The 16,970-nt window shown below is 42.5% G+C and overlaps 1 protein-coding gene across 1 annotated transcript in view; it reads right to left on the minus strand.

The window, feature by feature from the left end:
• Positions 1-2,278: 2,278 nt before the first annotated feature.
• NOC2L (NOC2 like nucleolar associated transcriptional repressor) overlaps positions 2,279-16,970 on the minus strand; it is a 174,069-nt gene continuing 159,377 nt past the window's right edge. The window contains exons 18-19 of the mRNA XM_040325958.1: positions 5,103-5,210; positions 2,279-3,097 (exon numbers count right to left, since the gene is read on the minus strand). Coding sequence (XP_040181892.1) covers positions 2,928-3,097; positions 5,103-5,210 — 278 coding nt within the window. The 3' untranslated portion in view covers positions 2,279-2,927. The remainder of the gene's footprint in view (positions 3,098-5,102; positions 5,211-16,970) is intronic.

A 16,970-nucleotide genomic window follows, 5' to 3' on the forward strand; every position in this document is an offset into this window, starting at 1 on the left:
CACTTTTTAATTAATCGGCATTGGCCGATTGTTTTAAAAAAAGAAGATGTAAAACCTCAGCACGACTTGCAAATAACTTCTGTATCATAGAAGTCAATGCAAGTTGCCTGTTTCCCGTGAAGCGACTGGTCTCTGGGCAGCCTGCCAAGTGTGAGAAAAGATACAATGTTTCTACGTATCAATGAACTGAACTCTGCGTAGAAGTTCTCAGTTTAACCATTTAAAGACAATCTTTTCTGACACTTGTTGCTTACAATTAAAAATCCTGTAAATCACTTAGAACCCCCAAACATTATATATATATATATATTTTTTAGCATAGACCCTAGGGAATAAAATAGCGGTTGTTGCAATATTTTATGTCACACGGTATTTGCGCAGCGGTCTTTCAAACGCAATTTTTGGGGGGAAAAAATACACTTTAATGAATTTTAAAAAAAACTTAACAGTAAAGTCAGCCCGTTTTTGCTTTTTCTTTGTCCAAAAGTTTTGATTACCCGTTTTTGTTCCCGATTCCCTTACCGAAGATGGCCGGGGCAGCACGCGAGAGCCGAGGGAGAGATCGGCCTCGGGTGCCGACACTGCGGGCGCCCAGGACAGGCAAGTGTCCATATATTAAAAGTCAGCAGCTGCAGTATTTTTAGTAAATACTTTTTTTGGCGGAACTCCGCTGCTTTCACACTAGAGCGGGTAGGCGTTGACAGTAAAACGCTGCTAGTTTTAGTTGCGCTTTACCATCATTTTAGCGGCGCTATTCGGCTGCTTATAACCCAGCTAGAGGCCGATGAAGAGGTTAAATGCACCGTTTAGCACCACTGCAGAATAATTTTGCAGGCGCTTCAGAAGCAGTGCCCATTCATTTCAATGTGCAGGAGCGGTGAAGGAGGGGTATACACCGCTCCAAAGATGCTGCTTGCAGGACTTTTTTTTTTTTTTAACGTCCTGCCAGCGCACCGCCTCAGTGTGAAAGCCCTCGGGCATTCACACAGACTGCAGGGGAGCCGTTTTGCAGGCACTTTACAGGTGCTATTTTTAGCCCAAAAACGCCTGAAAAACACCTCAGTGTGAAAGGGGTCTGTTAGATTTTTATGAAATGAAGGAAAAATAAATAAATAAACGGTCTAACATATCGGCCCAAAAAAAACAAAACGGCATCATATATTGGCCATCGGCCGCCGCAATTTCTAAATATCGGTATCGGCCAGCGAAAAACACATATCGGTCGACCTCTAGTTGTTATTGCATCTACTGATGCCAAAGTTGTGGAGTATTACTGCACCCACGGATGTCAATGCTGGGGGCTATTATTGCATCCACTGATGCCAATGTTGGGGGTTATTATTGCAGTCACTGATATTGGGGTTTATTATTGCAGTCACTGACACTAATGTTGGGGGTTATTGCAGTCACTGATGCCAATGCTGGGGAGTATCATTGCACCCACTGACGGCAATGTTGGGTTATTATTGAGTACATTGACACCAATGTGGGGGGGGGGGGTTATAATTGCAGTCACTGACAATGCTGGGGGTTAATATTGCAGCCACTGACACAAAGTTTGAATGTTATTATTGTGCCCACTGACGCCAATGCTGGGTGTTATTGTACTTCAACTTCTTCAGTGTGCATTGCAATACAATGCAAAAGGACTGAAACTTTTGGACGCTGAGGTGTGAAAATGCAAAGCCCTCTGGGATGGTCGGGGCTGCACTTGAGGTGTCTAAAATTTTCAAATTGACTACCACTGCTTTAGAGCATCTCTTTGCTGTTGGGCAGAGGGGGTCACAAGTGGAAGACCTAATTAGAACAGATTCCGAAATTGCAGATAACAAGTAATAGTTCCCAGCTGTGTGCCATTCATCTTATTACACATCATTTTGTTTACAATATATTTTAGAATGTGGGAGGTTTAGCAGGTTTGTATAGTTTGAAAGGATAGAATGTGGTCCCTTTAAGGACCTAAGCCCTTAGGATGAACTCTAACATACTTCAATTAATTCTCAGCTTAAGAACCTGCGAGAAGCACAAGACTGACAGTTGTACCAAGGCCTATTTTTCCATGACCAGAAAATTACAAGGGCAACAACATTTTCTTCCTGTGCAACTAAATGCCACTCTGACAGTGGAAGACCGGACAGTGCCCAACTGCCCTGCCTACCCCCATTAGTCACAAACTTAAGCTTAACACATTTACCCAAAGAAAACCCTCAGCTCGCTCATCAAGCTAGCCGAATAAATGACTCATCTGCCGCTTCAGAAGAATTCAAAACAAAAATCATGGTGTTCTTATGTATTATCATTTTTATATAAACAACATGTCCTGTACAGAATGTTACAGCCGTTTTTCCAACAGACCAAATCGTACAGAGGGAGATGAGAGTCTAATTAGAGATAAATAAAAACAATCAATTGGAAATCACTTTAAGAGACGCTCCGTGTGTTCATCCTTGGGCTTGGAATATTAGCAGCAATTAGAATTCCATTTACATGGCAGCTTGATGTTTGGAAATGGCGGGGTGCGTACAAAGTTGTTCATGCATGGCTGGAGCTTCTGCAGGAGGGGGATTCCTCAGGCTGGCCCCTAGGCACAGTAGCCAAATGGACGAGTAATTCTGCACTTTCCTCAGGAGCTGATGTATTCATCCCTGTGCATTCGATCTGCAATATTGCACATTGTCTGATTGCTTGACACTGGGGTGGAGGTGCTAAAAGGATGCCCGATAATGTAATGGCTATTTAAATCTTTAGTATACAATTGAATTTTAACACTGGTGCTGTCGTAATTTTTTCCCCACAATGAGGACAGGGTTTGGAACCAATACATCTGTCAGAGGCACTTGATTCACAGTACATTTGGTTCTTGCAAGGGGCTTAGCCAGTGACGGCAGCCAGTACAGAAAGGGTTACCGGTACTGGGGCTGCCGTGTTTACTCATCGTCTGAGAATTCCAGATCCTGCACAATATCTTTTTCCCCCTTGGCTAGTTCCTTGAGATCGGCCTGAGAGAGGCGCTGCACCCCCTTATTTTTCTTCTGGTTCTTATTCTTGTGGGCTCCGGCTTCTCCCCCCTCCTCCTCGTCTTCATCCTGCGATTCCCCTGTGGGCGGAAGAGCAAATATAAATTCTGCTTTATCAGGAAGGAACAAGCCGGCCGAGGGTGGCTCATCACTAATTAATCTCGGCGCTCATTAATTTATCGCTGCTTGCTGCAGCATCCAGATAGAGGGGGCATTTGCCCAAACTGAGCTCTGCAGCCAGATGTGTCTACAAGAGAGCCACATTCTCACAACGCTGTGGAGACTGCCCCTAAATAACACAGATTTGGTATATGGTCTGGGCTAGGGAGAATATATGAATAGATAATGCTGTCTTTTAAACAGAGAAAGCAATAAAAAAAGCAGCGGCTACCAAAGTCACATAAAGTCTGAGATGGAAAAGAATGCGCACACAATGCAGCATCATGTATGTGAACTTTCACCCTATACCATAGCTTGAAGTCTTGGTCATATATACCCTACCACTGGCATTTTTCTCTAGATTTATTCTGTATATTGTTTTTAAGTCACTTAAAATATCTTCATTTTCATTACCATTTTCATGTAATCACATTTAACATATCCATTTCTATATTACATATGTGCTCCGCATGGTTGTATTCATGCTGCACCTACACTGCTTAGGTGTCATGGCTGAAGAATACATACACACTATATATATATATATATATATATATATATATATATATACACATACATATACATACACACACACACACGTTTTTTATAAGTCTAGCACTAGGTTATAACATACTTTCAATATGGAGGGGGGAAATTATATTGAAAAAGGACCCATGCATTCCCACTTTCATATAATGTGCGCACCCAGGAAGTGGAATCTTGCCATAGTCCCCAGGAAAGAACTGTCTGGAAGCGAGCATGAGCAGGCGGAAGGATGAGCATAGGTCTATGTAAATGTGCACATGGGGGAGCCGTAGTGCATCGTGCCTGCCAGATCGAACTCTCCCTGTATCTGGTGATTAATGACACAAGGCCTGCAATAAAGCGTTCTGTCCCACACTGCCTCCACAGCTCATTACCGGCCAGCTGTACGGAATTAACCCTTCAACTCATGCTTCCTCTGCTTTACACTTTACCAGGATACAAGAAAGTTAACAGCAGCTACCACTAACCTATACAGAAAAATAAAATGTTGAATGGTAGCGCCCCCCTCCCCCCCCCTTTTTTTATATATATATTTGTATCTTATGAGCCTGCCAGTATGAGCCCTCTCTGAAACTTCATGTCTTGGGTAATACTGCGCCTTTACAGACCCATACCAAGGTATTAAGCCAACTTAGAACACATGCTCCTGCTGCAGTATGAGCCGAGGTGCTGATGGACAGTGCACCAGTATATTCAGCTTGACTGCTTTCATTTGCCTTTTCATATCTAGTCTAAAACTCACCTATAAAGAAACCCTATGACAGGCTGGCATCGTCATTGCTATCAAGCAGAGAGACAGCTCAAAGAGCTGCAGCACCATGCATGGCGCAATCATGTAAACTCAGCTAGATAAGAAATTTTAACAAATTTAAGGCATATATATATATATATATATATATATATATATATATATATATATATATATATATACACACACACACACACACACACACATACACATATATATATATATATATATATATATATATATATATATATATATATATATATATATATATATATATATATATATATATATATCATAATGGTTTTGGTAGGGGTTTAACTATAACAACTATTATAAACATTACACAGAAGAGCAGCATCAAACTGTGGTGTCCCATAAAAGAGAGGCCACAATGAGCAGGAAAGTGATAGACTAAGGGACATTGCTGCATTAGAAATGTACTGCTTTTGTCTGTGAATGATCTAGAAGACTAATGGAAAACAAACATTGGAATCCTCCTGCACATCTATATACTTCATTATGACGGTGACCAATGAAAGACATAGATCACAAAAGCTGTGCACATCCGAATATACTAAATGTATATTGATTGCTGAACAAATTGCAATCCACTATAACATTGTGTGACTTACCTTCTAAGTCACTGCTTTCATCATCCTCCACCTCATACTCCCCTTCTTCATCACTGCTCATCTCAGAATTATCAGAAGAGTCTCCCTCATTCTTGGATTTGGACTTTCCTGAACAAAAAAAGAAGGGCAAGTAAATTAATGTATAGAACCATTATGTACCATAACACCCATATTTTACTGGTGGTACCGGACTATGTCGGCCTTTAGCAGAAGTGAAAAAGTAAAGCAGATTATTTTATGAAAGAACACTGACAAAGCTTGCATATCCAAGCAATATATACAAATATGGAACAATTTTATTTATTCCTTGTTCCTGCTGTTCCCTGGGAACACTGCAGGTACCCCCATAGGTTATGCCAGTTCCAACTTCTCGGCTATTGCTTACTTAAGGTGACAGGCCAATGTACAGTGGGGATCGAAAGTTTGGGCACCCCAGGTAAAAATGTGTATTAATGTGCATAACGAAGCCAAGGAAAGATGGAAAAATCTCCAAAAGGCATCAAATTACAAATAAGACATTCTTATATGTCAAAAAAGTTAGATTTATTTCCATCATTTACACTTTCAAAATTACAGAAAACAAAAAAAAAAACGTCTGCAAAAGTTTGGGCACCCTGCAGAGTTAATATCTTGTACTGCCCCCTTTGGCAAGTATCACAGCTTGTAAACGCTTTTTGTAGCCAGCCAAGAGTCTTTCAATTCTTGTTTGAGGTATCTTTGCCCATTCTTCCTTACAAAAGTCTTCCAGTTCTTTGAGATATCTGGGCTGTCTGTCACGCACTGCCCTTTTAAGGTCTATCCATAGATTTTCAATTATGTTGAGGTCAGGAGATTGTAAAGGCCATGGAAAAACCTTCAGTTTACGCCTCTTGATGTAATCCCCCGTGGATTTGGAGGTGTGTTTAGGATCATTATCCATTTGTAGAAGCCATCCTCTCTTTAACTTCAGTTTTTTGCATGAAGTTACCATCCAAAATTTGCTGACATTTTATTGAATCAATTTTTCCTTCTACTCGTGAAATGTTCCCTGTGCCACTGGCTGCAATACAACCCCAAAGCATGATTGATCCACCCCCATGCTCAACAGTTGGACAGAGGTTCTTTTCATTAAATTCTGTGTCCTTTCTTCTTCAAACATACCTTTGCTCATTCCAGCCGAAAAGTTATATTTTAACCTCATCGGTCCACAGAACTTGTTTCCAAAATGCATCAGGCTTGTCTATATGTTCATTTGCAAAGTTCAAACGCTGATTTTTGTGGTGAGGACGTAGAAAAGGTTTTCTTCTGATGACTCTTCCATGAAGACCATGTTTGTACAAGTATCTCTTTATATTGGAATAGTGTACCACAACTCCAGTGTCTGCCAGATCTTTCTGGAGGGATCGTGCAGTCAAACGTGGGTTTTAAATTGCTTTTCTCACAATCCTGCGAGCTGTTCTGTCTGATATTTTTCTTGGTCTTCCAGATCTTGCTTTAACTTCCACTGTTCCTGATGACTGCCATTTCTTAATTCCATTCCGAATAGAGGATATTGACATCTGAAAACGCTTTGCTATCTTCTTATAGCCTTCTCCAGCTTGGTGAGCGTCAACTATTTTCAGTTTCAGTTTTCTAGACAACTGCTTAGAAGAACCCATGGTGCTGATTGTTGGGGCAAGGTCAGATGAGTCTGGGCATTTAAAACCTTTGAGATTGACATCACCTGGTCTTCCCAGACGATGATTGAGAACAATCCCTGACACTCGCAGGTCTCAGCTTTGCAAAGGGGGCAGTGCATGCTTTAAATTCTGCAGGGTGCCCAAACTTTTGCAGATGCCATTGTTTTGTTTTCTGTAATTTTGAAAGTGTAAATGATGGAAATAAAATCTAACTTTTTTTGACATATAAGAATGTCTAATCTGTAATTTGATGCCTTTTGGAGATTTTTCCATCTATCCTTGGCTTCATTATGCACATTAATACAAATTTTTACCTAGGGTGCCCAAACTTTCAATCCCCACTGTATGTGTGTTTAAAAGGTACATAACAGTAAAAAAATATATATTATGCTAAAGCTTTCCATAATTGTTTGTTTAAACCCAACTGCTTTTTGTCACATACATAAAACCTCAGTCAAAGCCAAGATTGTTTTCACAACCACCAGATTTATACCTGCATTTAACCACTTAACGCCCGCCTATTTACGTCCACAGAATATACGTCCCTACCTTCTGGCGGGTCAGGGGTCCGACCGGAACCCCCCCTCCCCCCGCTGTGTGCGGTGGGCGGCTTACCTCGGGGAGCGATCCGGGACGACAGCGCGGCTATTCGTTTATAGCCGCCCCGTCGCGATCGCTCCCCGGAGCTGAAGAACGGGGAGAGCCGTATGTAAACACGGCTTCCCCGTGCTTCACTGTGGCAGCTGCATCGATCGAGTGATCCCTTTTATAGGGAGACTCGATCGATGACGTCAGTCCTACAGCCACACCCCCCTACAGTTGTAAACCCACACTAAGTGAACCCCAACTCCTACAGCGCCCCCTGTGGTTAACTCCCAAACTGCAACTGTCATTTTCACAATAAAGAATGCATTTTAAATGCATTTTTTGCTGTGAAAATGACAATGGTCCCAAAAATGTGTCAAAATTGTCCGAAGTGTCCGCCATAATGTCGCAGTCACGAAAAAAATTCGCTGATCGCCGCCAATAGTAGTAAAAAAAAAAAAAAAAAAAATGCAATAAAACTATCCCCTATTTTGTAAACGCTATAAATTTTGCGCAAACCAATCGATAAACACTTATTGCGATTTTTTTTTTACCAAAAATATGTAGAAGAATACGTATCGGCCTAAACTGAGGGAAAAAAAAATTATATATGTTTTTGGGGGATATTTATTATAGCAAAAAATATTGCATTTTTTTTAAAATTGTCGCTCTATTTTTGTTTATAGCGCAAAAAATAAAAACTGCAGAGGTGATCAAATACCACCAAAAAAAAGCTCTATTTGTGCGGAAAAAAGGACGCCAATTTTGTTTGGGAGCCACGTCGCACGACCGCGCAATTTTCTGTTAAAGCGACGCAGTGCCGAATCGCAAAACCTGGCTTGGGCATTTAGCTGCCTAAAGGTCCGGGGCTTAACCGGTTAAAATCATACATTAAGCAGAAAGATAGAATCACACAGCGAAAACACCCATCACACAAGTGAGGAGGTCTGTGAAACCTAGTGATTGCAGTGGATTAGCATTGATGTAGTGCATCAGTCCTCCACACTTCAGGTTTGTTGATCTGGTAGCTGCTTACCAACTACAAATGTGTAAGGGAGATTCCCAAGTGTCTTTAAGCACATACCCAAAAAACGTAATGTAATAATGTATGCGTCAAATATGAGCTGACCTTGAAAATGGATACTACAAGCAGGAGAGAAAGAAATTACAGCATAAGTTTTAGGATGTAGAGCCATACCCTCACACATGAGCTCTATGAATTCTGACAGCAATGGATTACATAAAAATGAAGGTAAAAATGAAGGTTCCCCTCTTTGAGACTGCACTTTAAAAAGAAAGTTTTCTGAACATCCCTTACAAATGTGCATTTCCTAACTGATAATCAGTAAAAATGTATTAAATTACAATCCAACCAAAATTTATTACAGTCATTCTTTTTTTTAACAGCAGATACTACAGTTATTCTTAAATTATTTAAAACATAATCTATGCAAAAACTGAGGAGAATCTAACCTACAAATACCCCTGAAAGCTTTGGCAAACCTTAAGGGCCAATTCACACGACTGGCGTTTTTTCACACTGAAAAATGCCAATGAATGCTAGGACACACAGAAAACTATTCTTTGAATGGGCCTGCCCTAGTAAAGAAAATCAGCTGAAAAGAAAGCTGAAAAGTTGTTCACAGAAGCCACAAAAAAAAAAAAAAAAGAATCCCATAGGCCAAATTATAGTTGGGGCATCAAACCAAATAAAAGTGCAGTAAAGGTAGCGAGTACAGGAAGTTATAAGCCGACAAGATTTCTGACGAGAGCAAACGTTTTTTTGTCCACTTAAGATAACAAAATGGTACAATTAACAAAATAAAAAGGGAACAATATGGAGACGTTCCTTGTTGGGGTTTACATACACTTTTATCGCACATTCATAGTAGGTAAGGTTGAATAAAGGCAATAGTCCATCCAGTGCAACCTGTGTGTGTGTGCGTGTCTCAATATCGATAATAATTTCGCCATTAGCTTCACTAAGATGCACATTCAAGAGTCTAATAAAAATACCAATACTCCCCATTGACACCACCAATTGTGAAAGAGAGTTCCACAACCTTATCGCTCTGACAGTGAAACACCCCCTATGCAGCTTAAAGCGGAGTTCCAACCACAATTCACATTTTTTAAATGTATGTCCTTTCATCCTGCATTTTTATAATATAAATCCGGTCACTTACTATTTTACAATCCGCCGCCGATCCGCATAGATATTCAAAAAAGATAGTTTATAAAACTATGTCTACACCATTGTCATTTTGCTTGTGGGCATTCTAAAGCCTACAGGCACTTACTTCCTGGAAGTCTTGGATGGGGGGTGATAATTGGGTAGCGCACTGCATCCTGGGAAATGATGACACACATTTCCCAGGAGCATTAGAGGGAGATGATGTCAGAATCCTAGGTGGATTCAAAGGCAGATTTCCTGGGACCGCATAGCAACAGACATTTCCAGACCTATTTTTTTAGGTCTAATGAGCACAATAATGAAGAAAAAAAATTGGGATGGAGACTCCACTTTAAAGTTAAAACGCTTCTCCTCCAATCTCATTGTGTGGCCATGTGTCCTCTTACGCTCCCAGGGACTGAAACGTTTTCTTCCAAAGCTGGGATCACTATTGAGGTATTTGTAGATCGCTATATCTCCTCTCAAGCGTCTCTTCTCCAGGGAGAATACATTTAGCACTTGTAGTCCGTCTTTAATCGTAATTGAGGTCCTTCAGTCCACTTATTAATTTATTTGCCCTTCTCTGCATTCTCTTGAGCTCCAGCACATCCTTCCTGAGGATTGGTGACCAGAACTTGATGGAATACTCCACATGTGGCCAAGCCAGAGTTGTATAAAGTGGCAGGATTATCGTTTTATCTCTGGAGTATATCCCCTTTTTTTATGCAAGTTGCTGGTTTTACTTGCTCCCAGCTTGACATTGATTGCGATTGCTCAGTCGGTCTTCTACCAGACCCCAGATCTTTCTCCATCTTTTCCCCCCCAGAGGTTCTCCCCTTAGTGGGTAGTTTGTGTTTAAATCTTTAACGCTCAAAGGCACCACTTTACATTTTTCAACATTAAACATAATTTGCCATGTAGTTGCCCACCCCATTATTTTACCCAGGTTTTCCTGTATAATTTCTATATCCTGATGTGAAGTTATTGCCATGTTTATTTTTGTGTTGTCCGCAAATACTGAGAATGAGCTATTTAGCCCATCCTCTATATAATGTATGAATAAATTAACCTTTTCACAGCCAGAGTCGTTTTTGCTTTTTTTGCACAAGTTTAAAAAAATTTTTTAGCCCTAAATATGTATAACCCCCCAAACATTATATATTTTCTCAAAGTAGACACCCTAAAGAAAATAGTGGTAGTTCCACTTTTTTATGTCACACGATGTAACCACAAATCTCATGAAGAAAAAAAAACAAACACACTAAAGCGAATTTTAGGGCAAACAATAAAAATACCCAAATTATTGGTAAAATATAAAAGACAGGGTTGCGTAGAGTAAATAGATACCCAATATGCCAAACCTTTAATTTGTGTGTGCCGATGCAATGGCGACAAACTTCAGTACCCTATATTTTCTATAGGTGATGTTTTAACCACTTCACCCCGGACCATTTCGCTGGCCAAAGACCAGACCACTTTTTGCGATTCCGCACTGCGTCACTGACAATTGCATGGTCGTGCGACGTGGCTCCCAAACAAAATTGACATATTCCTCCCCCCCCCCCCCCCACAAATAGAGCTTTATTTTGGTGGTATTTTATTACCTCTGCGTTTTTTTTTGTGCTATAAACAAAAATAGAGCGACAATTTTGAAAAAAAAACAATATTTTTGCTGTAACAAATATCCCCCAAAAATATATATAAAACAAAAAAAAATTCCTCAGTTTAGGCCGATACGTAGTCAACATATATTTGGTAAAAAAAAAAAAAAAAATATATCGCAAAAAGCGTTTATTGATTGGTTTGCACAAAAATTATAGCGTCTACAAAATAGGGGATAGTTTTATGGCATTTTTATGATTTTTTTTTTTTACTATTAATGGCATTGATCATCGATTTTTATCGTGACTGCGACTTTATGGCGGACACATCAGACACTTGTGACACCATTTTGGAACCACTGTTTTTTTTTTTTTACATCAATCAGTGCTATAAAAATGCACTGAATACGGTAAAAATGACACTGGCAGTGAAGGGGTTAACCTGTAGGGGGCACTGAAGCGGTTACGTGTGACCTAGGGAGTGCTTTTAACTGTAAGGGGGCGTGACTTGCCGTGATACATCACTGATCGCTGTTCCTGATGACAGGAAACAGACTATCAGTGACAGAGTCACTAGGCAGAACAGGGAGATGCATGTTTACACTTGCCTCTCCCCCTTCAGCAGCTCCGTGACCCGATCGCCGGACACCGGTGGACATCGAGTCCGTGGGTCCCGCGGGCACGGTCACGGAGCATGCGACCACACGGCCGGCAAATTAAAGGGGACGTATATATACTCCCATTTGGCCAGCTGTGCCATTCTGTCGAAGTAAAAATGTGTGCGGCGGCGGACAAGTGGTTAAAATCCCCCTATATGTATCCGGGGGGTTACGGAGATCTTGTGCTAGAATTATTGCTCTTACTCAAATGTGCTTGGCAATATGTAACATGTGTATCGCAATCAATGCTTTGATGCGTAGGTGCCCCCGGCGCATGCGTTTACATAGTGTGTGGAGGGGTTTTGTGCTAGAGTGCAACTTTATTCTTTTGCAAAAAAAAATCTAACTTTTTTTTACCCATCACATGGGGACAAAAAGTCCCCTTTGTGATAATTTGTAGATGGCAGGTTCTCTTTAATGAGATATGCAGAGTCTAAAAGACCCTGCATGTCTCCCCTGTACTCCACTGAATGTTTTGCCATGCAGATCGCATTGCAAAGAATTACTTCCCACTAGCCGAAACACCTAGATGCTGACCCGGTAGTGACGCCACTTTCCAGGTCACAGCAAGAAGGAGAGGAGACACACGTCTGCTTGTCTCCTTCCCGGGCCCGCAAATGGGGAAGCGGAGCCTGGTAAGCATAACTAGGGGCGGCACGCCGGCACCGGGGGCGTGTGAGCAATAGGGCGGCAAGTCCCAAGACAGAGCCTTGGGGTACCCCACTTATCACTCCAGGCCAATCGGAGTACACGTTATTCAAGCATTTGTACCCATGATTTGATCGCTTAAAAAAAAGCAGTTATAGAGAGACCACTAAATCAAACAAAAAAGAAAAAACGCATTTAAAAAAAAATAAACCCCAAGCTACTCTGAACCCCACTTAGCCCTTAGTCAACTACTCGCCGAGGATATGGACCCATGGGCACCCACACACGGGAATGTGTGTAACGCTTAGAGTGACCTGACAGGAACACGAATCCAACGGAGTGCAATTGTCACGTCTGGATGACAGGAGGCGAGAATGTGGCTGAATGAGAGCGCGGCAACATGAAATACTCAAGAGACCAGGCAAGAAGCAGGAAATGAAAAGCACACGCAGAAAGGGATGAGATGGAGAAGTGACAAGAGGGGAACAAAAAAAAAGACACGCACAATTCACTGTTAAAAGAAAAAGAAAAAAAAAAGATAGGAAGGCTGCAGATAGAAGAGAGTCTAGAAGACAAGAGAAAATAAAACCACAGAGCACTTCTGGAGGTGACTGCGGGCAGAGTAACAAGCCAGGTCTCTAACGTCCATTAGAAGGCCGTCAGTAAGCGCTCGCTTGGTGCTCATTAGAGAGGTTCTCACGGATACTCCAGCTCCCCACTCCTCTCTGCTAATTACCTCACGAGGAGCACATCCGGCCCTGCTGGAAGAGCCATTAATAAGCCCTGGCTGCACGGCGTGCTCCGGCACAGATCTGTCACCGGCAACCTTCCAGCTAAATGTCCTTACTACTAGCGGGGGAAGATGTATTGCATTAGTGAGTCACGTATGGCTCTAGGCTCCATACGTGAACCAAGTGATCGGAATTATACGCAACCTGTCTCTCCACATCACATCTGTATTATGAAAGTCACAAAGTGAAAAAATAGGCATGTATTAAAAATATGATTTTTTTTACCATTTTTATACCAAGTAGTGGAAAGTCTGCAGCAGATTGTTTCATTTCAGCACACAACTTTGGTGCTTTTGGTACTAATAATAATGACCTACTCTAGCACACTTTTAGACCACATTCACACGACTGGTTACACGCGGCCACCAGATGTATTCTAGTGGCTGGAATGACCACAGTGAGCTGCGTCCAGGCTGGGACATCTGTCCATGACCGCAGATAACTGCTGTGTGTGTGGCTACATGCAAACACATGCCCCTGGTTATTCTAGTCGCACCGCTGGAATCTGATAGCTGCATATAACCATTGGTGTGAAAATTACCTTATTAGACATTTCTGTCACAATAGTATTTTTACCAATCTGTGGTAGTATTTATGCATTTATTGTAAAAATAATATAAAATTTCACCCGTGGTTTAAGGCTCCTTTCACACAGGATGGACCAACTCCGCTAGCTCAGTGGGGGGTTCACTCTATTGTACCCTGCTGAGCAGGTAGATGACAAGTCTGTGTCCGCTCACTGTGCAGGGACGGACCTGTCAGAGCTCTGCTGTTTTCTATGGGGAGAATGGATTAAAACAGACAGCTATGTGCCTACGTACAATAGGACCATGGAGAATGAACGTAGTCACCTTTTAACAGGAAGTCGGTTCACAGCAAAGATAATTGAATTTGGAGGCGATCAACAGATAGTAGTTTGAGTTAAAGTAGTATTAAACCCTAAAGCAATAAATGTATATTATTGCAGCTTAGAAGTCGGCCGATATTCGATCATTTTGGAGAAATCGGCATCGGCCGATTAGTATCCAAATGTAGCCGAAATTTAACATATGTGCATCAGCAGAGTATGGAGAAGGGAGGAGGATCATGGGGTTCATCCTCCCTTCTCCACACTGTCTGCAGAGCAGCGCCGTGTTTGTGAAACACTAAGGAGAGAGAGAAGGGAGCGGTCATTGGCATGGTCTGATGTCGGGGTGGGCGGGATTCAGCTGTCCAACACCAGCCAATGGGATGAGATCATTGGCTGTATAGCTGCTGGGGCCGGCCCACCCCGGGTCCCGCCCACCTCCAACATCATGATGAATCTGAGCCTCTCTCTCTGCAGCACCATGTGAAACTGTATGGAGAGAGAGAGTTTCACACAGCTACATTATTGGCTGTGAAACCTGCCAGTGTCATCTGCTAATGCCAACCAGCCAGTGCCATCCAGTGCCATCCAGTGCCAACTAGTACCATCCAGTGCCACCTGCCAATGCCATCCAGTGCCAACTAGTGCCACCTGCCAATGCCATCCATTGCCAACTAGTGCCACCTGCCAGTGCCAACTAGTGCCATCCAGTGCCACCTGCTAACTAGTGCCATCTGTTAATGCCATCCAGTGCCAATTAGTGCCATCCAGTGCCACCTGCCAGTGCTAACTAGTGCCATCCAGTGCCACCTGCCAGTGCCAACTAGTGCCATCCAGTGTCAGTGCCATCCAGTGCCACATGCCAGTGCCAACGAGTGCCATCCAGTGCCACCTGCCAATGCCATTCAGTGCCACCTGCCAGTGCCACCTACCAATGACAACCAGTGCCACCTGCCAGTGCTAACTATTGCCATCCAGTGCCACCTGCCAGTGCCAACCAGTGCCATCTATTGCCAATTAGTGCCACCTGCCAATGCCACATGTCAATGCCAACCAGTGCCATCTGCCAGTGCTAACTATTGCCATCCAGTGCCACCTGCCAGTGCCAATTAGTGCCACCTGCCAGTGCCACTTGCAAGTGTCACCTTAATGCCACGTGCCAATCAGTGACATCTGCCAGTACCACCTGCCAATGCCAACTAGTGCCATCCAGTGCCACCTGCCAAAAAAAATCGGCCTAAAATATCGGCCGCAAAAATCGGCATCATATATCGGCCGCAAAAATCGGCATCATATATCGGCCATCGGCCGCCCCGATTTCGAAATATCGGCATCGGCCAGGGAAAAACCCATATCGGTCGACCTCTATTGCAGCTTACCAATCATACAGTGTATCCACAAAATATTCACAGCGCTTCACTTTTTCCACATTTTGTTATGTTACAGCCTTATTCCAAAATGGACTAAACTCATTACTTTCCTAAAAATGCTACAAATACCACACCTTAATGACAACGTGAAATAAGTTTGTTTGAAATCTTTGCAAATTTATATTAAAGGGGGGGGGGGGGTAAAATCACATGTACATAAGTATTCACAGTCTTTGTTTAGTACTTTGTTGAATCACCTTTGGCACCAATTACAGCTTCAAGTCTTTTTCAGTATGATGCTACAAGCTTCGCACACCTATTTTTCAGCAGTTTCTCCCCTTCTTCTTTGCAGGACCATCAGGTTGGATGGGGAGCGTCGATGCACAGCCATTTTTTCACCACTCTCCAGAGATGTTCAATTGGTTTAAAGTCTGGGCTTAAGGACATTCATAGAGTTGTCCCATACTGCAAACTCTAGGCTGGCTGTCATGTGCCTTTTACAGAGTAGTGGCTCCCGTCCGGCCACTCTACCATCACATTCGATTTCGTCGCCGCCACCTTGCTACACCCCACACTAACTTTGTTTGCTACCGCGCATGCGTTGAAGTGTTATCGAGCATGCACGTTTTTTTTTGACACTCAGGTAAGCATACAGACGACCGATTTTCTTGGCAGGAAACACCCTGCCGGGAAACCCAACGAGAAAATAGAGAGCAGGGTTCTCCATTTTCCCGTCGGGATTGCCGGCTGTTTTCCTGATGGGAAAACTGCTAGGGAGCATACACACAGCCAGGATTCTCGGCCAAATGCTCTCCTGGCAGTTTTCCTGCCGGGAAAACCGGTCGTGTGTATGAGGCTTAAGGGGTAGTTGCACACTGAAGGTGTGATAAATGCACGAATGTAAAAAAGCTTCAGGCTTTAGAACTATTGCTACTTTATCAATAAAACAAAAATTGTCTTTGAAAAATGTTTTAAGTCGAACCGTACTAAAAGAACAATAATTGTCTCAGATGCACAATCCCTATATCTGGTAAAGCATTTAATAAACACAACCCAATGCTTGCAATACTGAGTTCTGCTGTGGCCTGTGCTTCTGTGTGAAGCTCACCTTTTAGGCATTAAAAACGTATGTGTAATACATTAACTCATCATCTCTGCAGCTTGCTCTGGCCAAGCCCTATTCAGACACATGCTTTAAATTACATCTCATCCCCCAGAGGAGCCATAAGCTACAAAGGGAAGGTCCACCTGCGGTCACAGAGGCCTGTGCGAGACCCACGGACTGAATTAGTAACAGATTTTTGGCAAGCAGGCGGAGGTTGGCGTGCATGGGGGGGCTGATATTTAGTCGTCAGAGTTCCCAGTTCTGCATTTATCCAACCATATGGGAGAAGGAGACAACCCCCACCCTCATCTATGAAGAAAAACCTGGAGGCAGCTTAACTCTTTTCTCAGGGAACACTAAGCTCGCCCTTCAAAGTGGCATAATTGCGAAGTACATTAGCAGAAATGCCAAATCTGAGCGGTATAGGAAAG

The sequence above is a fragment of the Rana temporaria genome, chromosome 10 (assembly GCF_905171775.1).
Source record: "Rana temporaria chromosome 10, aRanTem1.1, whole genome shotgun sequence".
Classification (NCBI taxonomy): Eukaryota; Metazoa; Chordata; class Amphibia; order Anura; family Ranidae; genus Rana; species Rana temporaria.